The following is a 26,495-nucleotide window of genomic DNA, read 5'->3' as shown; positions in this document are numbered from 1 at the left end:
CGCCTTCTGCCACTCCTTGAACTTCTTCCTCTTCTCGTCAATCCTCTTTCCAACTTCATCATCCCACCAACATGTTTCCGAGTGCCTCGGTGGTCCTTTCGTTCATCCAAATACCTCACCAACAGCTCCCAACAGACTAGCTTTCATTGACATCCAACCACTTTCAAGCTCAACCACATCACCCTCTACCCTACTCAGCCTCTCTTTTAATGCCTCACTTACTGTCACCTCTTTCAACCTCCACACCTTCATTCTCGGTTGGTACTTCACCCGCCGAGCTCTCCTCGCACCTTTCACCCTTATGTCGCAGACAACCAAGTGGTGCTGTGAAACAGCCTCCTCCCCCGGGATCACCTTTGTGTCCCGGAGGTGCCCCCTATCTCGCCTACGCACCATCAGGTAGTCAACGGTTGTCGTCGACCCACCATTTTTGAAATCACATATTTTTGATTGGGAACCACCAGTAATTACATATATATATATATATATATATATATATATATATATATATATATATATATATATATATATATATATATATATATACCGATATATATATACCGATATATATATACCGATACATATATATACCGATATATATATATATATACCGATATACATATATATACCGATATATATATATGTATATATATATATATACACCTTTGTGTCCCTCTTATATATATATATATCTCTTATATCTCTATATATCTCTCTCTACATATATATATATATATATATATATATATATATATATCTCTATATATCTCTATATATCTCTATATATCTTATATCTCTTATATATATATATATATACCCCCCCCACAAATTATATATATATATATATATATATACACATACAGTATATATATACATCTATATATATATATATATATATATATATATATATATATATATATATATATATATATATATATATATATATATATACACATACAGTATATATATACATCTATCTATATATATATATATATATATATATATATATATATATATATATATTGTTGTGGATATGAGAATGTTTTTTTATTTTATTGTTGTGGTAAAATGTTGTTGTAAAAGGTTGTTGTAAAATATCACCCCTCCTCCCTCCGTTTGTGGTTGTATAAAGGTCAAAGGGCGTTCCCGTAGTTAGTCCATAAAACATACATGCAGGACACGATATATCTTTTTTGACAGTTATATCCTTATTATGTGTATTAGTGTAAGGCTGTGTCTTCCATTAAATGAAATACTCCATTGCACCAGTGAAAGAGAATAGATCCCCTTTCCTTCCCATCCCCAAAATCTCCCTTTCCTTCCCATCCCCAAAACCTCCATTTCCATATTACATCCCCTCTCGTCATTGCTGGGCCCTCGATTCTCAATCACCTCCCCTCCAATAACCGCCATTGACCATGTGCTTGAGTCGGAGAAGAAAGGCGGGTCCCCACCTCGTCAGAGAGGGGAGGAGTGATCCAGCCCCACTCGACCAACCATGAACAAGGGGTTTGGCTTGAGAGGGCGGGGAGAGAACGTTTGGGGGAGGTTCGCAAAGGTTGAGGGGCGGGGCCTATATAACCCACGGCGGGGGCGTTCCCAGAGGAGATGCACTTTGAGTTGGTCTGAGTCGGTTGCCAGAGGGAGTTGGTCGTCAAGAGAGAGTCGTGAAGAGTCAGTCAGTGGAGTCGGTGGTCAGTTGGTTGCAGTGAGGAGTCGGTGGTGAGGAGTGAGTGAACCAAGAAAGAGTTGAGGGTTTGGACCAGACGAGTCGGACAAGGCCTGGCAAAGCATGCGACGTACACAGCAGCCAAAACAGCAGCGTGGGGGCCTGGCCTGAACGGCGGCTGCTAAACGCGCCGGTTGTACTGCGGGACCCCCTTGGACCTCCCTCTCCCTCCAGCCATCCACCTCCTGCCTTTCCACCCTTCTTGTATACGTGAGTTTGTTTTGTTTGTTCTGTCCCTGGGTATTTAATTAAGTCTGTAGGTAAGCTAGTATTTTCCCTGTGTCACCTGCGTCTTATGTGTTGTAAATAAACCTTGATTGCTCCTTTTTGCGTGTGTAAATAATAAATCCAATTACTCTTCTGTCCGTCTTCTCGTTTTATTCCTTTTTCCTCTTGCATTTCGTCGTTTCAGTCTTTTCCCAGATTGGGCAGCTGTGGTGCGATCCGGCCAAAGTCCTGGGTGAATCGGGTGAGTCAGGGATCCTGTAACGGTCGCGGCAATACCACCGCTCGGTAAATAACATCTTAATCCGCGATCTGTAACAATTGGTGTCAGGAGTGGGATTCGAGGCCCGAACCAAATTTTTAAAACGAATAGAGAAAAAAAATTTTGGTCAAAATTACGAGCTGCCGAAATTTGTTTTTTTTAAAGAAAAACCCGAATTTTGAAATCGCGCCATGGCTGGTCAAGGCGACGGGATGCCGGTGGGAGAGCTAGAGGAGGGGTTAGGAGTAACCCAGGATCAAATGGAGGGGAGCAATGAGGAGGCGGTTGAGGGGGTATCAGACGCACAAAATGGCGCTCTCGCGCACGTGGTTGAGGGGGCCACGACCGCGGAACCAATGAGCGCGGCCCAAATGCAAGCCTTCATGACCCAATTCATGGTGGAAATGCAGAAAAAAAACGATAGTGGGAAAATGGAAAGCAGAATGATGGGGGCCATTATGGGGCAAATGGGGGCAATGAGGGACGAATTGAGGGCTGATAGTGAGCGAATGAGGGACGAAGCGAGGGCTCAGAGTGAGCAATTGGGGGTAATGAGGGACGAAGCGAGGGGTACCGGTGAGGGATTAGAAAAAAAATTTGAGGGGTTAGACGATGGGATAAAAGAGGTGAAAAATGGGTTAATGGGGTTAGAAAATAGGATGGAGGACAAATGGCGGGAGATAGGGGAGCAATCCGCCCGAGAAATTAAACAGATGGGAGAGCAGATAGAGGAGGTAAAAATCGGGGTAGAAACCAAACTGGATGCTCAGAGGGATGAATTGGGACAGATGAGGGCGGCATCTACAAAAGAAAGGGAGGAGATGAAGGAGGAGATACGACGAGGTGTGGGTGAGGAAGTTTCAGGGCTACGCGAGGAGGTAAAGCGAGGTGAGAAGCGTATGGAGAAAGAAGTGAGAAATAATACGGCAAAGTTACAAGGGGGAATAGAAGATCTGACGGAGGAGGTGGAACAGCTGACAGAGGGACAAACGAAGTTAGTGGAGCAGGTTCAAAGGAACACTGCAGTACTCGGAGGGTTAAAGGCGACACAAAAAGAAATAAAAAATGACTTGATAGCGACACAGAGGCAATGTCAGATGGTACGTGAGGAACTGACAATGAGGGTGGACGAGGTGAGAGAGATAATGGAGACAAAGGACCGGCAGGTGAGGATGCACATATAGACGGTCACGGTAGCCTTAGAGGACGAACTTGAGGAGACGCACCGAGAAATAAAAGAGGTTAAACAAAAATTAGAGGAAGTGGAAGAAGAGGTGAGTGAAATTAAGAAGGGACGAACAGAAACTAAAAGAGAAATCCAGGAGGAGGTGATGGAATATGTGCAAGGTCGGTGCTCAACTCATGATGTGATGCTCACTAACCAAATAAAGAGTTTGCAGGTGGCAAAGGAGGTGCAGAGACGAGGTGCGGAGGTGAGTGGCAATGTATATGATGTGAGGAAAGCTTCAGTCGGCTTGAGGATTGGTTTGGATCCGGGTGTTCGTGAGAGGCCGTTGGTGAAGTGTGCGACAGGTCAGGTGTGCGAAAAAAGAGGTGTGCGAGAATGTCCGACCATGGGGTGTGTGAGGAAAAAGTGCACGCCGAGGAGTGAGTGTGCCGTCAAGAGTGAGTCGGTCGAAGCGCGTGTGCGAGGGAGCACAGGGAAGCGCGGTGTGGTGAGTGTTACGGAGGAAGTAACGAAAAAGTGTGCGCAAGAGGATGCGCGAGAAAGGTGTGTAACGGACAGGTGCATGGGGAAAGCGCATGCTGTCAAGAGTAAGGGAGAATGCATGCCTGTGGTGAGTGTTACAGAGGGTGTAACGGGAAAATGTGCGGAAGAGTGTGCGCGAGAAAGGTGTGTAACGGACAGGTGCATGAGGAAAGAGTGCGCTGTCGAGAGTAAGGGTGAGTGCGCGACCGAGAGTGGAGGTGAGAGTAGTGAGAGTGACACGGAGCGTGAGTTGGTTGTGGCAGGTGAGCGAGGATGTACACCTGGAATGGAAGGATGCACACCTGGAATGGTAGAGCGTGAGTGGGAATGCACGCTGGAATTGGTAGTGAGGCACGTGGTTGGGTGTGCGGGTGAGAGCACACCTGTGATTGTCACAAAGGAGGTGACCAAGAAAGGGGCGCGAAGAGGTGTGTTGGTGAGGTGTGCGAGCGACGAATGTGTGCCAAGGTGTTCGGTGGTCAGGTGTGTGACCAAGTCTGTGAGCGGAATGAGTGTACCGAGGTGTGTAAGAAGAGGGACGACGAGGAGCATGGAAACAGCTGCATGTATGAGCAAGAAAGGGGTAGCGTATGCTTGTAAGCATCCAGGTGAGGCGTCGACGGTAACCGGGTTAGAGGTTAGAATGACTTATAGCCGAATCGGGCCCTCGGTGCGCGTCGGGCAGCTTCGCATGCCGCGAGGACCAGCGGGGATCCGAACCACGGCGGTTTTGAAAGAACCGCCGTACGCGATCCACGCTGTGCCTCGCTTGGAACGGCCGCGTCCGGGCTCCACTAGGCGGAGCGGGCAGCTGGATAGGAAGGGTCGTCATGGCGACCACGTTTTGTTGAGACGTGCCGGCAGGTCGAGATCGGGACATTGGATGGCTCCACGCCGAGGTGGTGCGTGGGATCTCGGCCCGGGTAAGCCCCCGCCCCTGCCCCGAATGCGGGACGCATCCAGCCGCCGGCACAAAAGAATCCGCGTTCATTGCTCGGCTGTACGAAGCCGGGCTGTAGACGTGAATTGGCGCACCGAGAGGATGTAATAAGTAGACGGATGATGATGGTAGTGATTTGATACGAAATTTAGAAAAGTGAGTAGAATTGGCAGTAAATGGAAAATTTTTGAATTGGTTGGAATTTGGACGAGCAAAAATTTATAGTGAGAGACCCCCGATGTGGTGGGATGGCAAATCCACCATCCCTCACAAGTGGGGGCAAATGCGCAATAGTTTATGGGGTGGCTATGACAACAGAGCCAGGGAGGGCTTGGATAATTGTAGGGATCTAGCGAAGATGACATTAGGTAACGTTAAGATTAGTTAGTGACTGATACCTGTAGTGGGGACGCAGGTAGATTAGTGTGGATGATAATGACGTGGGAGCGCAATAGTTTAAAGGGACGACTGGGAAGCGCAAGTTTCAGAGGGGAGTAGTTAGCTGAGATGATGCCGTGTGTGTGAGGATTGAACAGGTGTGATTGCACAGGTGTGCAACTGAACAGGTGTGTGGAGCAGTGTATGAGGGAGTAGTGGTGATTGTGTGTTGTGTTGACCAACTGGTCCAGGAAGAGGAGGAGGGTGCAGGTGGCACCAGGTAGGATTGCACAGGTGTGCAACGACAGGTGAATGAAAGACAGGTGTATAGAATAAATGGTATGGAGTATTGGAATGGATGGTCGTGGAGTGAGTATGGTGGAAATTGTGGAGTGGAGTGGATGGTGCGAAGGTGTGAATGGGGGAAGAGTGGACCCCCATCACGGATACCCGGGGCGGGAAGTGTAAGTGTTAGGTAGAGGGTACAGGTAAATTGTGGTTGGATATTGGCATCTGTGGTGCGGGTGAAAGAATGGTCTTTGGATGGGTGCATTAGTGTTGTGGAAATGGCTGGGCGTGTAGCCTGTTAGTGTGTGTAGTTGGTTTGGGCACTCCACCACTGTGAGGATGTCGGCCAGGTGAGGCCGCAGGTGGGCTCTGGGAGCCGGTAGTAGTTGTTGTGGATGGGGCCCGAGGATCCGGAGGACGGACCCGGGTAGCCCAGTGCCAGAGGGCACCATGGGGTGACAGAGCCAGGAGGGGCTGTCCCCAGTTAGTTAGGTTAGGGTGAGGAGCTAGGTAAGCTCGGGTGGCAACTACAGTGGTGGAGGTGTGCAGACCTGCTGGGAGAGCTACACGTCGCAGCCCAGAAATTGTGCGAGGCACCGGGAGATGAATCGGGGGAGTGAGACCCCAAATTGAGAAGCACCACAGTTTGGTCAATGGGAATTGGTTTTTAGAACCCATAGTGTAAGTTGGCCAATGGATTGGCAGGGAAAGACCCCGGGTAGTGTAAAGTGTGTTAAAATCATTTCGAGGATAGTTAGGATGAAGGATCTCCTCGCACCATCTGCATCCACTCACCTGAGGTGACAGGTACTCCACACCATGCCAAGTTTTGATTATTTTTTATGATGCAAATGTTTGGATTGTGAGACGCATCATGACGTGGGTGTGACATTGTGCTTTGATGTTCCATCTCTGCCTCCTTATGAGGATTGATGATGAATTTGGTGATGGCAAATTTTGGATAGAGGGATTGTGGTGACGAATTTGGTATCGAGGAAATATGGGGAGACGTGACAGTAGTGACGAATTTGTAAATGTGTAGATTTTTGTACATATGGGGTAAGGGCAAGGGTAGGGTAGGTGACAGGGGGGTGACGTACGGTAGGGACGAGCTTTCTCACTTCGCCCTCCGTACGCATTTCGCCTTGCATTGCCTTATTGATGTGTACCCTTGTGACCTTACCCCTCGCTCAATTGCCTTTCCCCTTTTGTCTCCCACATGACCTGTGCGCCATTGGGTGCCGAGGGGAGCGTGCGTGGGTCGGCCATTGTGCGCCCGAAATTCCCAGAACCAGCTGTCTGCATCGATGCACCACATTATGGACCACATGCTTGTGGCCGAGCACCACTTATGGACCCCATGGGTTGGGGCATGGCCCCTCTGCTGGAACCGGCCATGAGGGCCCGAAATCTTGCTGGCGGACCTTGGCCACACGGCACCGATGCCCCACAGGTGAACCACACGTAGTCGGCCCTGTGGGCCATAAATAAACGGAAATAAAAAGGACACATTGGGCACACTTTATTACAAATAGGCCGCCAGTAAGCAAAGCAAAAGAATGACAACATCTGGAAGACCAAATATAATAACCAGCAGAGGGAGCCGAAGAGCAAGAGATCACCTGCAGGGTTAGGGGTTGTTGATTTTATTTTTATGGAACACTGATGAACTATGGTGACTGCACCGATTGGTGCTTGGGTGCTTGTATTGGTGTGTTTTTGGGTGCGTTCATGGTGCGTCGATGCAGAGCAGACTGTCTCCCCCCCAGAAAGAACAATCACAGGTCCTGGGTTAGTTTTGTAAATAAAAATAGCGTCATTGTAAATAATGCTTCCCACCGTCAGTGTATAGTTTGAAGACCATTCCGCAATTCGGTTAACTGTGGGCGTAAGTCTGTTAGGCAGGGTGCAATGGAGCAGCGGGACACATTTATTTATGTTTTAACACTGTCGCACTCAGGGTCAGGTTAAAAGTAGAGGGAACTACACCTACGTGCCACACTAAGGTAAAAGTTATAGGCCCGGGACGTGCCTAAGGGGAGGAGGGCGCAGTGTTGTGGATATGAGAATGTTTTTTTTTTTTTATTGTTGTGGTAAAATGTTGTTGTAAAAGGTTGTTGTAAAATATCACCCCTCCTCCCTCCGTTTGTGGTTGTATAAAGGTCAAAGGGCGTTCCCATAGTTAGTCCATAAAACATACATGCAGGACACGATATATCTTTTTTGAGTTATATCCTTATTATGTGTATTAGTGTAAGGCTGTGTCTTCCATTAATTGAAATACTCCATTGCACCAGTGAAAGAGAATAGATCCCCTTTCCTTCCCATCCCCAAAATCTCCCTTTCCTTCCCATCCCCAAAACCTCCATTTCCATATTACATCCCCTCTCGTCATTGCTGGGCCCTCGATTCCCAATCACCTCCCCTCCAATAACCGCCATTGACCATGTGCTTGAGTCGGAGAAGAAAGGCGGGTCCCCACCTCGTCAGAGAGGGGAGGAGTGATCCAGCCCCACTCGACCAACCATGAACAAGGGGTTTGGCTTGAGAGGGCGGGGAGAGAACGTTTGGGGGAGGTTCGCAAAGGTTGAGGGGCGGGGCCTATATAACCCACGGCGGGGGCGTTCCCAGAGGAGATGCACTTTGAGTTGGTCTGAGTCGGTTGCCAGAGGGAGTTGGTCGTCAAGAGAGAGTCGTGAAGAGTCAGTCAGTGGAGTCGGTGGTCAGTTGGTTGCGGTGAGGAGTCGGTGGTGAGGAGTGAGTGAACCAAGAAAGAGTTGAGGGTTTGGACCAGACGAGTCGGACAAGGCCTGGCAAAGCACGCGACGTACACAGCAGCCAAAACAGCAGCGTGGGGGCCTGGCCTGAACGGCGGCTGCTAAACGCGCCGGTTGTACTGCAGGACCCCCTTGGACCTCCCTCTCCCTCCAGCCATCCACCTCCTGCCTTTCCACCCTTCTTGTATACGTGAGTTTATTTTGTTTGTTCTGTCCCTGGGTATTTAATTAAGTCTGTAGGTAAGCTAGTATTTTCCCTGTGTCACCTGCGTCTTATGTGTTGTAAATAAACCTTGATTGCTCCTTTTTGCGTGTGTAAATAATAAATCCAATTACTCTTCTGTCCGTCTTCTCGTTTTATTCCTTTTTCCTCTTGCATTTCGTCGTTTCAGTCTTTTCCCAGATTGGGCAGCTGTGGTGCGATCCGGCCAAAGTCCTGGGTGAATCGGGTGAGTCAGGGATCCTGTAACGGTCGCGGCAATACCACCGCTCGGTAAATAACATCTTAATCCGCGATCTGTAACAATATATATATATATATATATATATATATATATATATATATATATATATATATATATATATATATATATATATATATATACATATACAGTATATATATATATATATATATATATATATATATATATATATATATATATATATATATATATATATATATATATATATATATATATATATATATAATTCCATTAATCTCTGTGTGTATGTGTGTTTGTATGTGTGTATGTGTGTATGTGTGTATGTGTGTATGTTTGTCTGTGACCGCTGTTTCTCGACAACTACCGGTCCGATATACTTTAAACTTGCCAGGTATATTGCTGGGGACCCGAGGATGTGCCTTTTCAAGGTTTCATATTAATCGGAGAAGTAGTTACCGAGCTATGGCGATTTCTTTACCAAACACTGCAAGCCGTTCGCTTTGGACCAAACCATTGCATGTAAATAGAGGGGGGGGTTCTCTGGTCGTTGCGAATGGACCAAACCATTCATGTAAATAGAGGGGGGGGGGGGGGGGTTCTGTGGTCGTTACTGCCACGTGGTTTCAAAGTTTTTTTTTGTTGTTGTTGTTTGCACGCATGTTTTTTTGCACCCACGTACGGGCACGCCCTAGGATGTTTACACACACACACCCCTACACAAATTTTTTTTTTTTTTTTTTTTTGGCAAGGAACGGGCACCCACGTACGGGCACGTCCTAGCTTATATATAGTACGGGCATGCCCTAGTATATATAATTACTGGTGGTTCTCAATCAAAAATATGTGATTTCAAAAATTATGCAAGAAACCAAGAAATCAAACCCCTCTCCCCACATCATAACCCATCTCTAATCTTCTTACGCCCTCCCTCCTGCGTGGAGGGTTTGCGATTGTCTCTGTGAGCCAGTCTTTTTCCTTAAACAGAAAATACCAAAAATGGTGGGATCCATAGGTGGGTGGGGATGGGTTATGCCTGCAAATCTCCCAATAGCCCATAGGGGTCACAAATGTATAAGCAGATCACATTTTATAAACTGTGAATATGCGAGGTCCACAAATGTAGAGGTTTCACAGTATATAATAAAATATGCAAATAAATTAGGTAAACATTCACTAAGTTGTATTTTCCTTTCATAAAAATGTCAAGTCAAATGATAGCTTCCGATGTATAAATTTCTCTTTTGTGCTACTTGTATATCTTTTAAAAGATGGGTCAATGGATTAGAAGTTTGTTTACTGACTAGAGATAAGAGTTCTCAAAGCAATGACTCAGTTGGCAACATATCAGAAAAACAAAAGGCGTATAAATCTCAAAACGAGACATCACCTCCAACAGGCCTCAGAATTCAGAAAAGATGTTTAAAATTAGTTTTAAATTCTCAGCCAGGATTTGGTTTTGAGAAAAGATATAAACCGAGATGGGAAGGTAAAAATCACTTCACCGGTGATAGATTGGTACAATATCCATGTAGAGATGAAATATCTTCCTCACGGTGTGAAACAGCTGAACAGCACTGGGTGCATTTTGGGAAACCAGAAGATGTGGAGGAGTGAGGGTACAAGATAACAAATCGCAAGATGAGGAAAGAAATTAAAATGTTTCATTTCACACTTCCAGGCATTGCAGAAACAATTTCAGCAAAATATTTATGAGATTAAAAATCAGTCACTGAATGGCAATCACAGGGAATGCTGTGTTCGAGTTACCGGCAACAGGAATTCTGTTTTTATTTTTTTTAAAGAAAAAACTATTTTGCAGACATTTTGATGAAGGCACCTTTCAAGGGATGCAAGGTTTGCTCAATTCAATGCATATATCATTGTTAATAAATTAAACATGTGCAACAATATTTGCACTGTGCATCATGCTCACATTGATGTACATGCCACAATGCATACAAACAACTTGTTATCTTCGCTCAAGGTAATCCTTTGATTCCCTATTTCGAGCGTGGGGCTGTCTACATACATGCAATATATTATGCGTGAAGGGGGAATGTGCAAACTGAAAGGAATAAGGTTGAGAAGGGAGATTTAAAATGGAAACATCAATGGGGTAAATTATCCTTGGATGCCAGGTTGAAAACCCAAATGTTTTGATTTCCTGTGGCCACTAAGGTCACTGTAATGCAGGTAAAATTAGAACGATCTCTCCTGATGCCTGTGTTCTGCATGTAACACACGTAGAAGTGAATCCAGGTACTCCAGATAAATGTGGAAAAGGTAGAGAAATGCAATTGCTGTTTGGTCTCAATTTGAAAGAACAAACAACCTTTTAATGCCATGCATTGTCCTTGCTATATAAAAGGTCATCTGTCCAAAAAGGGGGAAAAGAAGAAGAAGAGTTATTGAATCTCAAAAAGAAACATTTGTAATTTTTCTGGCATTTTTCACAAATGCATGTGCAGATCATTAAACAAGTAATTAGACAGCATGGTGCAGATATAGCACACTTGCATTGGAGTTATCTCGTCTGGGTTTTACTTGCTTCCTGACTATAAACTGTCAGCTTGGTAATTTGCAGAAATGATTCATCAATGAGTGCTCCTCGGATGGACGACAAGCTGGGTGTCCGTGTCCACTCGTATTAGTTGGTGAATGTAAATGATTCCACGGTATTTTTCAATGACTGCCCACCTTCAATCGTTACAGCATAACGAGAGTTGAGCCGGATGATGTTCGGGTTAGGTTCACATGCACGGTGCAAAACGGATCCTCTCAACTATAGGTCAACACGCTTACTTGTGATTACAAGCCAAGTAATGGAATCAATCATCAGTACAAGTGTAAAGCCTTTACTTTTGTTTCCCCAAAAGTCCTTACTTCGAAAATCAGAACTACTTACAGCCTCCAAGACCTTTGTCTGTAGTTCAATGTAGTCCGATTCTCCCTTGGGGCTGGTGGCCGAGTTCTTTGGAATTTAAGCTCAACTTTATTGGCAATCTCACATGACGAGAAAGAAGGATGAGGCCTGTTGCTCCCACATCACAGTGATCCTAATCATGTCCTTGACCTGTCTGTGCTTTCTGAGCCCTCCTATCAATCCCAGCTCCTTCAGGACAAGTTCATCCAGTAATTCACACCTGATTAAATTCCAAAAATACAGGATTAGCATCCACGTTTAATAGGGGATGAAGGGTGGGGACGTCAGACACATTAAATAAGGGAAGAGCCACATTTTATCTGGATAACGCAGCAGGACACTTCGTCATTAAGCCTATTTCTATTTATTTTGCAAGTTTATTTCAATTGCTTGTTCCCATCATCAACAAGGTCATCGAATCCATCATCGCAATTGGCATAAAATCCTTCCTATTCTCCAACGACCACATCTCAGATTATCAATTTGGTTTCAGACCAGGTCACTCCACCTTGGACATGCTGCTCCTCTCCCAACAATCGAAGGAAGCCCTCAATGTCAGACATGAGACGATCTGTTTGGACATATTTCGTGCTTTTGAAACAGTCTGCCATCCTGCCTTATTCTCCAAACGCTCTGCCTATGACATCCCAGGCCAAGTCCACACATGGTTTACTGACTTCCTCCACTCTCGTAGCCAACAAGTGGCTCTCAACGGAATCCTTTCATCTCCTCTCCTTGTCAAGGCTGGAGTGCCCCAAGTCAGTTGTCTCGGCCCAGTCCTTTTCCTAATGTTCACCAACTATCTCTCTGACTCTCTGGAAAATGTCGCTTAACTACTTGCTGCTGACTCCACTCTCTGCCATGACATCCCTCATCCTTCAGATAGGCATGCGGCAATATGGCAAGCACTTGGAATATCTTTCAATCCTGACAAATCTCACACTCTCACTATCTCTCTCTCTCTCTCTCTCCAAAAGAGCCATCTGGCACACCCTCCAATATACTTTCTTCCTTTCAATACTCTTGAAGAGGTTGTGTCACTCAAACTCTATCTGCCATGATCTTTCTTGGGCAAACCACATTTCAACGTTGGCTTCCAAAGCCAACCGCCAACTTGGTATCCATCATGCAAAGTCCTTCCTTGGCACACCTGAATTCCTATCCACCTACAAGGCCTTCATCCGCAGCTTGATGGAGTAATGCTCTCCTCTCTGGGCTAACACCCCTGTCTCATACCGTATTCAGCTTGACGCTGTGGAAACCAAGGCCTTCATGATCATTGGCATCTCCTGCGATGAAGCTTCATCTATGGGCCTATCACTTTGTCATTGCAGATAGGCTGGTGGTCTCTGTATTCTACCACCTCTTTTCTGGTCTTGCACCCTGTGCCCTCTCCGTGCTTTGTCCACCTTCACTCCCCCCCACCCCCCAAGTTTCTGCAGGGCACACACAGTCCACCACCAACCGCCATCTAGTAAAACTACCGAAATCCAGGATCACTGCTCACCTATACTCATTTTCCTCTTGTGTTCCTCTAGTGCTGGAAGAAGTTTCGGGAACTGGGTGGCGTGCTGATGATGAGGGGAGTGTCGTTGAAGCTGAAGGGAAAGGTGTATGCTGCATGTGTGAGAAGTGTTATGATTTATGGGAGCGAGACATGGGTAATAAACGTAGAGCAGCAACGAAGGTTGGAAAGGGTGGAAATGCGAATGGTTCGGTGGATGTGTGGAGTATCGTTGAGAGAGAGGAAGACAAATGATGAATTGCGAAAGATGATGGGAATAGAGCCTGTGATTGATGCTGTGAAGAGGAACAGGTTGAGATGGTTTGGTCATGTGTTGAGGAAGGATGAAAGTGACTGGTTGAGAAGAGTGATGGAAATGAATGTAGAAGGAAGCAGAGGACGGGGAAGACCGAAAAAGACTTGGCTAAAGATGGTGGAAGAAGAAATGCGGGCAAGGGGGTTAACAAGGAGAGATGCAGAAAATAGGGCAAAATGGAGAAGATTGTCATGGGGACCGCAAGGCTAACCCCCGCTCTAGCAGGGAAAATGGCCTTTAAAATGCATGTTGTTGTTGTGTGTTCCTCTAGTGGAACCAACTTATACATTTTCTTCAATCTCATTTTTCTCTCTAGGTCTTCAAGACAAGTGTTCACCATCATCTCAGATCTTCTCCAATTCAAAACCATGATCTTTTATACCCTCGTTATCCCCCTCCCTCCACCTCACCACAATCCATTCTTCTAAATTTCTAGTTTTCCCTCTTAAGTGTTTCCTTCTGTATCAATCTTGTCCATTCCATGCATCCTCTCTTGCCCCCCCCCCCCCATTTCTCCCCCCACCCATTGTTTGTCCAAGTCTGCCTCTATCTTGGTCTTCAACTCTGCTGTTGGTGTTTCCCCCTGTCTTTCTGTTGTGTCCTGATCCGTTCTGTGTTCTAGTTCTTTCACGAGCCTTGACGTTGTAGACAAAACATTTTTGTTGCAGGTTTGTTTTTGCCTGCCACCCATCTTCCTCTACATTTTCTCTAAGTTCTGGAACCTAACCCCCTTTTCCCGTTGGCCATTCGTTTTAGCATTCGCGGTTTTGCTATTCATGGCATTCTCCAGGAACGCAACCCGCGTGATATTAAGGCTTTACCGTCATCTGTTGTACTCCTGACTTGTGCCTGGGAGATGGTAAAGAGGCTTTGGGGAATATAGAGATTACATGGTTGCCACAGGATGCCCAATATAGGCATGTGAAGTGATATTGGAACATCTTTGAAACTGAAGAAAAAATAAAGTCAGTAATGTCGACATACCAATTCATTCCATCGAGTCGATTTTAAAGGATTGGTTTCAAGTGAGGGTGTTATTGTGGTCGCTTTAAAACCTCATGGCAACACACATTAAAGATGGATTGGGAATGTGTAGCATGATGTTGTGATGTTAAAGGGAAGGAAATGCATTTTAAGGGAAATTGTTACAATGGATGAGATGCGGTTGCATTTTTTAAACGAAAGAGTAATCCTTCCAGGCCATGACCAAAAAAATCCATTTCACCAGTTCTTGGAATAGCTAAGAGTTCATTATGCACCTCCTAAAGGTACCACCCTGGGAAGATCTCTCTGAAGAGAAATGACATTAACAAGATTGGAATGTGACCTTTATGCCACAGGCAGCGAGTCAGTTCTGTCAAATGCAAATGGCGTCACGACAGTGATTATGCCAGTTTCACACCATGCACACCTTTATGTTTGTGAGTGCTTTATGATGTTGATGACTTTTTTGTTGAAAAATATGGTATTGAGCTACCACATACATCCGAAAACACTCAACTCACCACCAGTAGCTTTGCTTTGCTCCCCAAATTGAACGACACCAAAAAGAGGAAATTTTCCAAGGGAGCGGACCTTGAATGCACCATTTTAATAGACAAAACATACCTCGTAATAGAGAGTGAATATTTAATGAATGAATCGAAATGTACAAGATCTTGTGGAAAATCTTGTAAAATGTATTTATCCTGCTGCTAGCATTTGAGTATTAACGAATGCTCCTCAAGTAATTCCAGCCGACAAACTGTTGATTTGCAGAATGTTGTTTCAAATGTACAATGTACCATGATAGGTCCATCTTATTTAGTTTTGAGTTTATGCCAGATTGTCATCACTTTTAAATTCAATCTTCAATACAGTTACTCACAAAGGAGCTCAGATTCGTATATTAATCAGAAAAGTTAAATAGAATAAGTACATTTCTATGACAAAACACGAGATATCAGATAAAACGATTTGTACTAAAATACGTAATTTTATGTCTGTCTGTACATCTGTGGCCAAAGCACTTGGTCGTTACTTATCTAATCTCAACGAAACTTGCCAGGGGACTGAGTCATAATAAAAATGTTGTAGCTGATTGGTTTGCCTCACCCCCACCCTTCCCAATAGGGGTTCCAAATTTGGGGCAAATGCAAATTCCATCGCTTCTGGTGGTGGTGGGAGAATGTATTACGAGTGACGCCTTGGAGTCCTAAAATGTATCATCAGCAAGAGGCCTTTACCTTATTTTTACAGTTTCTTAGCCTTTGTGGCTTTAAACTCAACTGCAAAGAATCCAGAGCAAATCCCATGTTTTATTGCCTTTTTACACATGGGAAAAACGTCATGTTAATGTGTATAGATAGCAACTTCAGTGTCGCTACACGTTATCGGAGTGTTTTTCAACGGCAGCTTCCAGTAACAAAAGTAACAACAATAATAATAATAATAATGATAATAGCATAATAATAATAAAAACATTTTTATAAAATAATTTTAATAATAATAATAATAATAATAATTGGCAATTATAATAGGAAAAAAAAAAAACAAGACCTCTCCTGACCACTCCCAGAGGAAAATATTGATAATGCTACACAGTCTTTATGGCTTATTACAAACGTTTTCATTGATGCACACCTCAGATTTAATCCCAGAGTGGATCAAATCCACTGTACTTATTTAACGGCCCCAATCATTGCCGCATCATTTTGGGGTCAAACGCGGAATGTTTCCAGACCAAATCTTTCATGAACTGGCTGCCAAGGCCCGACGTTCTACCACCTCGAGACTTGTAATTTGTTCACAGTGCTAGCGATAGGTCGCCTTCAGCGTCCACCAACGAGGACACTCAGCTTAACTCCCTCCATCTGAAGGATGCCACACACATTGATGAATTGCCCTAATGGCAAAACACCTGAGTGACAATTTATAACTGGGCCGAGATTCAAACCCTGGCGAGACAGCTCAAATGTAAGTACGCATATGTACCTCTAAGCAATCTTGCCAACTTTGGACAAAATTTGGTGGAGAAGTTGGGTGTGGCAAGGAAGAAATGATAAGATTTTGGTGAAGATCCGGATGCAGATATAAAAATCGTTAAAATGATTCTTCACCATTGAGATCGGGCCAAATACGATATATAGCACGATATCTCAAAAAGTTATGGATGAATTCGGATGAAACTTGGTAGACAGGCTGGGTGTGTGACAAGGACGAATCGATTAGATTTTGGTGAAGATGCACTCGTCCAGATACTATAGTTTTTTTTAGTTTTTTAAAGTGATTCTTCACAATTCAGAGATGGCACCAAAGACAATATATAGTATAGCATGATATTTCAAAAAGTTGTGGATGAGTTATGACAAAATTAGGTGGATAGGTTGGTTAGGTGACGTGACAAGAACAAGCCGATTATATTTTGATTCAGGTCCGGATCCAGATCCGGCCTATCAGTGGGAAGCAAAACGTATTAAACTGTTCAGCCTGGCGGAGGTGTGCACTCTACCGAGTGAACCTAGGTTTAAAAAAAAGTGAAAAGTGATTACATACGGCAGTGGAGTGGTAGAAATCCAAAGGGCATGGAGTGTTTGCAGCAATCCATCATATTAATGAACATTCATTATTGCAACGATTAGTACAACTAGGTTATTATTGTTTGAAGATCAATATAAAATTCATATTTTAAACATCAAATATTCTCTAAATCATTGTGAGCACAACGATTAGCCATTATTTTACGCAAAGGATATCAGTGACCAGGCTACGAGGAAGGGGCAACACAAAGAAACACTCACTTATAAACCTGCATGCTGACATCAAAACTTCACCATCTGTAGTCAAATATTTGGGATATTAAAAATAAATATTTCTGCTCTGCAATTGAACGGAAAGGCAAGGCAGAAAACTAATAGTCTTCCCCAACCCCCTTCAAACTATAGCAAGTAGAATCGAATCTCTTCAGCCTCTCTTTCCCTACAACCTGAGCGAATCAAGCTCTTCAAATTAATGGACTGGAGCTCTGCTTGCCTTTCCAACACCTAAATGTTGCAATGAAAGGCAAAACCACAGCACGAGAATCAATTAGGATTCTGTCGTCAGCCTAATTATCCATTTGTTAAAAAGCAAAATAAAGAAGTCTGGTTCCAACTTTCTGCAATCAGCTCCTACTCAGACTTTCCTCCAAATGCTTTCTGCTCATTACCCACTTGCCTTTCTCCACCCTGCTTATCCAATTTTGTGCCACCCAATCATATTTCTCTCTTTCTCTTCTCCATTTATATTGCTGTGAAGAACAAATAATCTTTTAATCTTTGCCGTGACCTTTCCCAAGCCCGTGGGTCAATCTCCAAATTGTGCACAAGACAAGGTACATCTCCTCTACTACTGCCCTTAACCAGAAGCCAATGTCTACAAACAAGTGGATGTCAAATTAACGACATTTCTGCCTTTCATTTATAACCTTTTTGCACAGTAAGTTTAGGCTCATGGAACAACAAGAGCAAATTTAATTCCCATGAACAAAAATCTTGACAACTCATTTGTTTTAACTCGAGAGAAAAAAAATGAAGATGTCACAAGTTGCAGACAGAGATCAAATGGATAATTTAAAATATTTTGGCATCAAAGCTACTGTTTGTTTTTCAACATTCAAACTTGTTAGCATTAATTTTTTTTAACATAAATTACCATTGAACATGCATTATAATATGCATGTTACCTCTGCCACTGAAAGTGGACGGAGGTTATGCTTTCACCCTTGTCTGTCTGTTTGTTTGTAAACAGGATATCTCAAAAAGGTATGGACGTATTTGGACGAAAGTTGGTGGACAGGTTGGTGTGCGACAAGGACGAATTGATCCAAATTTTGGTGAAGATCCAAATCCGGATCCGATACGATAATGTTTAAATCTATTAAGTGATTTTTCACCATTGAGTGATAGGGCCAAAAACGATAGAGCATGATATTTAAAAAAGTTGTGTATGGGTTATGACAAAACTTGGTGGATGAGTTGGTTAAGTGACCAGAACAAGTAAAATCGATTTTGGTTCAGGTCTGAATCCAGATCCGGCCTATCAGTGCTTTATAAAACGTATACTGTTCAGCCTGGTGGAGGTATGCTCTCCACCGAGTGCCGTTATCATTGTTGTTGCATTTCTTTTGAGAAAAAAAAAAAACAGATGATAGACATTACCTTATGGAGCAAAACCTGTATTACACAAATCTTTCCACTTACATTGTAAACTTCCCAGGCATGGAACATTGGCAAAATAACGGATATCTCTTTTCTCTCTCTTTCTCTTTCTCTTTCTCTCTTTCTCTTTCTTTCTTTCTCTTTCTTTCTTTCTTTCTTTCTCTTTCTCTTTCTCTTTCTCTTTCTCTTTCTCTTTCTCTTTCTCTTTCTCTTTCTCTTTCTCTTTCTCTTTCTCTTTCTCTCTCTCTCTCTCTCTCTCTCTCTCTCTCTCTCTCTCTCTCTCTCTCTCTCTCTCTCTCTCTCTCTCTCTCTCTCTCTCTCTCTCTCTCTCTCTCTCTCTCTCTCTCTCTCTCTCTCTCTCTCTCTCTCTCTCTCTCTCTCTCTCTCTCTCTCTCTCTCTCTCTCTCTCTCTCTCTCTCTCTCTCTCTCTCTCTCTCTCTACCAATCCCTCCTTCTCCCAAATTCTTACCATTGTCCAGATGTTTGTGTAGCCTCCTCCACGGCCCCTCGTGCCAGGTCAAGAAGTTGGATGACGTTGGAGCTCACAGTACAGCGGGGGATGGAGAATGGGGATGGAGTACTAGAAGGCCACAAAGGGTCCTTTATGTACTCCGTAGGCAGGCAACAGATCTCACTGCCTTTCGATCCCAGAGGAGAAAGAGGTGGAAGACGTGCTGGTGGCCCCTTGGGAACCTGAACATCAAAAGGTACAATGAAGGAAAGAGGAGCAGAGTTTAAACCTCGATAAACAACCTCTGAGACTCCAAATCTAACTGGGTTTTTTCTGGCTGATTAGAGATTCTAAGAGATCCTTACTTGGTGTACAAGAGGCTATGGGTCCTAAGATTTCTACCATATTTGCATATACAGTACTATAAAATGTTACAGGTCTTGCACACTCTGCTCTTAATCCATACTTTGATCCCTCGAGGTTTCTATGGACACACACGGTTGACAATCAACCCCCTTCTGGTGAAACAATTTAAGTCCAGGATCACTGGTCACCTCCACTCATTTGTTCCTCTTTTTCCCCGCCTGTCGAACCAACTTCAACATTCTCTTCAACCTCATTATTCCCTCCAGGTCTTCAAGACAGTTGTTCGCCACCATCTCAGATCATCCCCAGTCCAAAACTATGATCTTTGCTACCCTTGTTAACCCCACCCAATCCTTCCTCCTTCCAAATTTCCGGTTTTCCCTCCTGAGATTTTCCTTCTGTATCCATCTTGTTCACCCCATGCATCTTCTCCTGGTCCCCATTCTTCCCCAAACCCATTGTTTGTCCAAGTCTACCACTGTCTTGGCCTTCAACTCTGCTGGTGGTGTTTTCCCCTCTCTCTAATGCTCCTTTTGTCCTGGTGCATCCTAATCTGTTTAGTGTACTGGAACTGGCTTTTCCACGAGACTCGACTATGTATACAAAAAACAACAACAACATAAGCATACAAGTATTCCCATAAGCTGCTGTTCCTTAAGACTTATACAGTTTGGATCTCCTGACTTCTCCACGATCTTCATCTCTCTGAGCACGTACACATACAAGCATAATCGTGTCTCCTTCTTCACATGTTGAACTTGGACTACGTTCCGAAACTTAATAGTCAGGTTCATGCAGAAATGTATATGTCAATTTATAGAGAGAGGAGGGGAAAATGCCCGAATTTGCTTTCTGCGAGCATGATGTGCAAATTTTTACGGTGTAGCCGATAGGGCAAAGCTGTCTAGAACAGCGTTTGTCTGTCCGTATCTATATATGTCCCCTCAAACGTACACCAATCAGAGCTGACATGACAGGAGTGATGTGATTACGTCTGTGATGTCATCATGGCGTAAGATGGCTGACCCCACACCCCGCCATTTTGATTCCTGTGCCATTCAGGCCGAACATATCATCGACCCTGTCATATATCACAATCGCCATGCTCTACCTAAACGTTTTTCATTCAGTGTGAAACACAAATAAACCGAATGTTAAAATGACAATCGTTACGTGCTCCTCCCCGACCCCCTGGTCACGGTGTACCTCCGAGCCCCGAGAGGAGTCACGGCAGAAAAATGTGTTATTCTGTATGTCAAAGATCAATGGTGAAGCCACACAAATTGTTACTCACAAACAAATATTGTATTAAGATCACACAAGAATAACAGTACAACAATAATATGAATCAAAAGTACAATCAATATCCTATGATGGTACCATCAGTTTTGTAATATATAACTCACTGTGCTCCAAGTGAGTGAAACAAGAACATCCCCAATGTCTCTAATCCCCGGCTTCAAGCCAACGTCGACCCGCTCCAGCGATCGACAGATCAATGTCCAATCGAGACCAGAATCCCGTTGGGTTGGCAGGTACAGTCCTGCTGCCAAAGCTGTGCAAAGGCGCCCTCCAGGCGACTGGGAAATCCAAAGGCGCCCTCCAGGCGACTGGGAAATCACACCCTCGGGTATGGACGTTCCACGGCTCACAGTCGGCGACACGCAGACTTTCCACTCAAAAGCCAAGTCACACACACACCCCAGATCGACGTCTGAATGCGGTGAAAATGGCGAAACGAGACGAAACCTTGAGCGAAGCGCAAGTCCTGCGCGAGTCAAAATGGCCGTCGGCCCGGTCTCGTGGCGCGACGGCACGATGATGATGACGATGATTCTCTTCAGAATCCACCGCAAAACCTGACACGCAGGTTGATCTGTCACGGCGATAACAAATCTGTCGCAGGAATCCCTTTCCCGGGAAACCCGAAGTTCACTCGTGACTCTTGCTCGCCAACGTTCGCTCCAGACCGCAAGTAGCTCGACTCCTTCTTGTCCGACTCACTCGCTCCGCCTTCTTTTTTTTTCTTCTTTTTTTTTCTTTCTTTTTTTTGTATACAAGATCGAGGCTCATGAAAGAGCTAACATTAATCACACAAAAAGTCAAACCGACACACAAAACACAAAAAACAAGGGGAGCGGCAGACAAGATGGGAAGAGAGGGGGAAGGACACAAACACAACATTTGAGAGCAGGGACATCGGGAGGACTTGGGGGGAGGTGGGAGAGGTATAAAACATATGAACACTGCAAGGACTCTGGGGTGAATTACCGGGGGTAGAAAAGATCAAGGTTTTGGATGGGGGAAGATAAGAGAGGGTGGTGAACAGCTGTTTTAAAGACCTGGAGGGAGGAGTGGGATTGAAGGGAGTGGGGGAGTTTGTTCCAGAGGCAGGAGAAAAGGGGAATGAAAGAGTGAAGGTGAGCAGAGAGCCTAGATTTTGGCAGTTTAACCATAAGAGGGTTGCAGGCAGATCTTGTGCGACCTGAAGGAATATTGGGGGGACAGAGCACAGAGAGAGCTGGGGGAGCAAGGCCGGAGAGGAGTCGGTAGAAGACAGAAAGACCACCAACCTGCCTGCGGTGAGTGAGTGAAAGGCCCTCGGAGTTGACTTCATCGCAGGAGATTCCAATGATTCTGAAAGCTTTGGCCTCAACAGCGTGAAGCCGAGCTAGGTGTGAGGCAGGAGCACCAGCCCAGAGGGGGGAACAGTATTCCATTGAGCTGCGGATGAAAGCCTTGTATGTGGTGAGGAGCTCAGGTGTGCCAAGGAAGGACTTCACACGACGGAGGATGCCCAGTCGGCGACTGGCTTTGGAGGCCAGCTTGGAAATGTGGTTTTCCCAAGAAAGATCATGGCAGATAGTGAGACCCAAAAGCTTGAGCGACAGAACTTCTTGGAGAGGATTGTTGAGAAAGTAGATGGGGAGGGTTTTCCAGTCGGTCCTTTCGGAGAGACATTGTAAGAGTGTGAGATTTGTCAGGATTGAAAGACATGTTTCCACTTGTTTGACCAGTCTGTGATTTTGTCCAGGTGTGCAGAGTGAGGAGGCTGCAGACTGCCGATCTGAGGGATGAGGAATGGAGCGGCAGATAGTGGAGTCATCAGCAAAGAGATAGGAGAGGATTTTCCAGAGAGTCGGAGAGATCATTGATGAAGACCAGAAATAGCACAGGGCACAGAACACTACCTTGGGGAACTCCAGCCAGAACAGGAAGGGGAGATGAGAGAAATCCATTCAGGGCCACACGTTGCCTACGACCAGAGAGGAAGTCCGCAAGCCATGAGTGGAGATTTCCATGAATACCATAGGAGGTGAGTTTGGTGAGCAGAGCTGGGTGCCAGACCGTATCGAAGGCACGTGATATGTCAAGTGAGACAGCTCTGATTTCCTGTTTGGCATTGAGGACCTCCATCCATTGTTGAGACAGCAGAGCAACATGTCCAGAGTAGAATGACCTGGTCTGAATCCAAATTGATGATCAGAGATCAAGCCATTGGAGAAGAGGAAGGATTTGATATCCGAAGCAATGATGGATTCCATGACTTTGCTGATAATTTGAATAAATTAATTTCCTCAAGAGGATTGTTAAGAAAGTATATGGAGGGATAGGGGGGTGTAGGGGGGTGGAGTTGCCAGACAGTTGTTTCAGAGAGAGATAGTGAAAGTGTGAGATTTGTCAGGATTGATAAGACATACTATATTCCAAGTGTTTTACCAGCTTGTGATTTTTTTTTCAAGGTCTGAAGAGAGGGAAGAGGCTGTAGCCTGTCTGTCTGAAGGGGATGTCACAACAGGGGATGGAGTAACCAGCAAATAGATAAAGGGGATTTTCCAGAGTCAAAGAGAGATCATTTATGAAGATCCAGAATAGGACTGTGCCCAGAATACTGCTTTGGGGCACTCCAGTTTTGACAGGGAGAAGAAACGAAAGGATTTTGTTGAGAGCCACACATTGGCTATGAGAGTATAGGAAGTCAGTAAGCCATGTGTGGAGTTGGCCTTGGATGTCAGAGGCAGAAAGTTTGGAGAATAAGACAGGGTGCCAGACTGTTTCAAAAGCATGAGATATATCCAGGGACACGGCCCTGATCTCATTTCTGCCATTGAGGTCCTCTATCCATTGTTTGGTGTGCAGAAGCAGCATGTCCAAAGTGGAGTGATCTGGTGCAAAACCAAATTGGTGATCTGAGCTGAGGTTGTTGGAGAAAAGGAAGGACTTCATATCAACTGCGATGATGGATTCCATGTCTTTGCTGATGATTGGAAGTAAGCTGAAAGGTCTGTAGTTGAGGGTATCTGTTTTTGCACCTCTTTATGTAATGCAGTGATGTTTGCTGATTTCCTGGGAGATGGAAGATGACCTAGCAAAAATTACAGGGTGAAAAGGGCATAAAGAGGAGGTGCAAGAGCAGCAGAGGATGTTTTTAGGACAGGAGAGCTGATGCCATCCGGTCCAGTTGCATTGTCGGAGCTGAATGTTGAAATAGCATTCACCTTCTCTGGTGCAAAAGGCACATACAGTGCATTCAGAAAGTATTCATGCCCCTTCATTTTTTTCACATTTTGTTACGTTGCAGCCTTATGCTGAAATCGTTTAAATTCATTTTTCCCCTCATCAATCTACACTCAATACCCCATAATGACAAAGAGAAAACAGGATTTTAGAAAGTTTTGCAAATTTATTAAAAAGAAAAAAACTGAAACATCACATTGACATAAGTATTCATACCCTTTGCTATGACACTTGAAATTTAGCTCAGGTGCCTCCCATTTCTCTTGATCATCTTCGAGATGTTTCTACACCTTGATTGGAGTCCACCTGTGGTAAATTCAATTGATTGGACATGATTTGGAAAGGCACACACCTGTCTATATTAGGTCTCACAGCTGACAATGCATATCAGAGCGAAAACCAAGCCATGAGGTCGAAGGAACTGCCTGCCGAGCTCGGAGACAGGATTGTGTCGAGGCACAGATCTGGGGAAGCCTACAAAAAAATCTCTGCTGCATTGAAGGTTCACAAGAGCAGTGGCCTCCATAATTCTTAAATAGAAGAAGTTTGCCGACCGGCCAAACTGAGCAATCGGGGGAGAAGGGCCTTGGTAAGAGAGGTGACCAATAACCCGATGGTCACTCTGGCTGAGCTCCAGAGATCCTGTGTAGAGATGGGAGAAACTTCCAGAAGGACAACCATCACTGCAACACTCCACCGATCTGGGCTTTATGGCAGAGTGGCAAGACTATATATATATATATATATATATATATATATATATTGTTGCGTATCTCCGACGTCGGCCTTCCCTTATCAAGGAGGGGTTAATCCCCTTGTCTTTTATCTGGCCGACGCGATCCTGGGGGTTATAACGTCCTTCCCGGGCAGCGTTAGGTTGGGTTTTTAGGACTAGGGATTCGCTATTACCTAAGTACTAACGCTGACCGGAAACGAGGAAATAACTCCCGCCCGAATCTTGATGGAATATGCCGAGCGGGTAGCAATCCGCGATCCGAGCTGTTAACCAATGACTAGACCCGATTATAGTGGTTCCGAATCGTGCCATGCTTACCCAATTGAGAAAAGACTAGGACGATCGGATTAGGAAGAAACCAGGAAGAACAAGGTAATTTATTAACAATTTGTACAAGAAGAGGAAAATAAAGAATGTACAAGAAAGAGGAAGAAAAAAGTACACAGGGCAGCCTTAGACAGTCTTACTTATCACTTGGACTCGGGCCCGTTCGCTCTCAGACTCAGACTCACGCGGGGATGCAGATGGTCGGGTTCAGGGTCCGGCGATGGCGTCCACAGCTCGTCCCGGTCCCCCACTCGTACCGTGCAGATGGTGTGGTGTACGGCAGGCAGCCCTTCCCGTGTAGTGTAGGCGCGAGCGGACAATTATATCGGGGAAATGGTAAGCTGGGCTATCGGCGACTTTGTGGCTCTTGGCCACGTATGTAATAGGAATACGGGCGTTTGGATGTTTGCGCACCGCAAGCCCAAGCTGAATTCTCAACCAGTGATCCCCGACAAACCCTTCACAATGGCGCGTTCCTCCAACAAATGTCCTTCAACGCCAATCGTACGAGTTTTTTCGCACAACGCGCTCGCCCCCTCAAGTCCTTCTGAATGCGCTCCTTCCAATTAGTCCTTCTGGTTCATAACTCTTGCTCATAACTCAGGTACTCAAACCAGGTGCCTCTCCCATCATAACTCAGAGTGCAATGATTGCAGCTGCGTCCCTCCTCATAACTCAACTGTTCAAGCCCTCTCTCTCCTCATAACTCGGAGCGCACGTTCTTTTGGGATCTCAACTCTGTTCAGTCCTCCCCTCATAACTCGAGCCCTCTTCTCATCACTGAACTGAGGTGGGGGCCTCGCGCAAGGGGTTATATTGCCACGCCCAGCGAACCCTCTCGAATCTCCAGCCACGTCCTGTCAGGCGAACTCACCTCAACCCTGGTTGGCTGCTGAGGGCTTACCGGCTCCGCCTTGATGGCTGCTTGACGTGGCCGCACCTCCACCCTTGCGCTCCGCCCCCTTTTCGGGCCTTACCTCGTGGCCTTTGGGCTGGTTTGAGCGGAAGCCCAGCGAGGTTGCGAAGGCTGCTGGCAACCTAAAGGGCGAGGGCGATTACAGACTGGCTAGCGCTTAATGGCGTTGATGGAAGGGAGGCTGCAAAATGGACGAGGGGCCTACTCTTATTTGTTTTACGCAACGCAGATGCAACTATTGGGAATGGCCTTATCCTAAACACATACTAAGAAATAACTACCATCCTAAGGTGACCTACGTGTTGCTTGTGGCCTATCTATGGGGTGCAACCTTTAATGATGTTACCTGTGCTGGGTTCTCAAAACCGCAAATATATATATATTATATATATATATATATATATATATATATATATATATATATATATATATATACACATATATATATATACATATATATATATATACATGTATATATATATATATATATATATATATACATACATAT

The 26,495-nt window shown here is 44.8% G+C and overlaps 1 protein-coding gene across 1 annotated transcript in view; it reads right to left on the bottom strand.

The window, feature by feature from the left end:
- The window catches only part of ZW10 (zw10 kinetochore protein), a 148,162-nt gene that overhangs the window by 45,946 nt on the left and 75,721 nt on the right, over positions 1–26,495 (bottom strand). The window contains exons 11-12 of the mRNA XM_068125775.2: positions 19,143–19,366; positions 10,256–10,327 (exon numbers count right to left, since the gene is read on the bottom strand). Coding sequence (XP_067981876.2) covers positions 10,256–10,327; positions 19,143–19,366 — 296 coding nt within the window. The remainder of the gene's footprint in view (positions 1–10,255; positions 10,328–19,142; positions 19,367–26,495) is intronic.

The sequence above is a fragment of the Myxine glutinosa genome, chromosome 1 (genome assembly GCF_964187855.1).
Source record: "Myxine glutinosa chromosome 1, kmMyxGlut1.1, whole genome shotgun sequence".
Classification (NCBI taxonomy): domain Eukaryota; kingdom Metazoa; phylum Chordata; class Myxini; order Myxiniformes; family Myxinidae; genus Myxine; species Myxine glutinosa.
The sequence above is the reverse complement of the archived record's forward strand: the minus strand, read 5'-3'. Positions and strand labels throughout refer to the sequence as shown.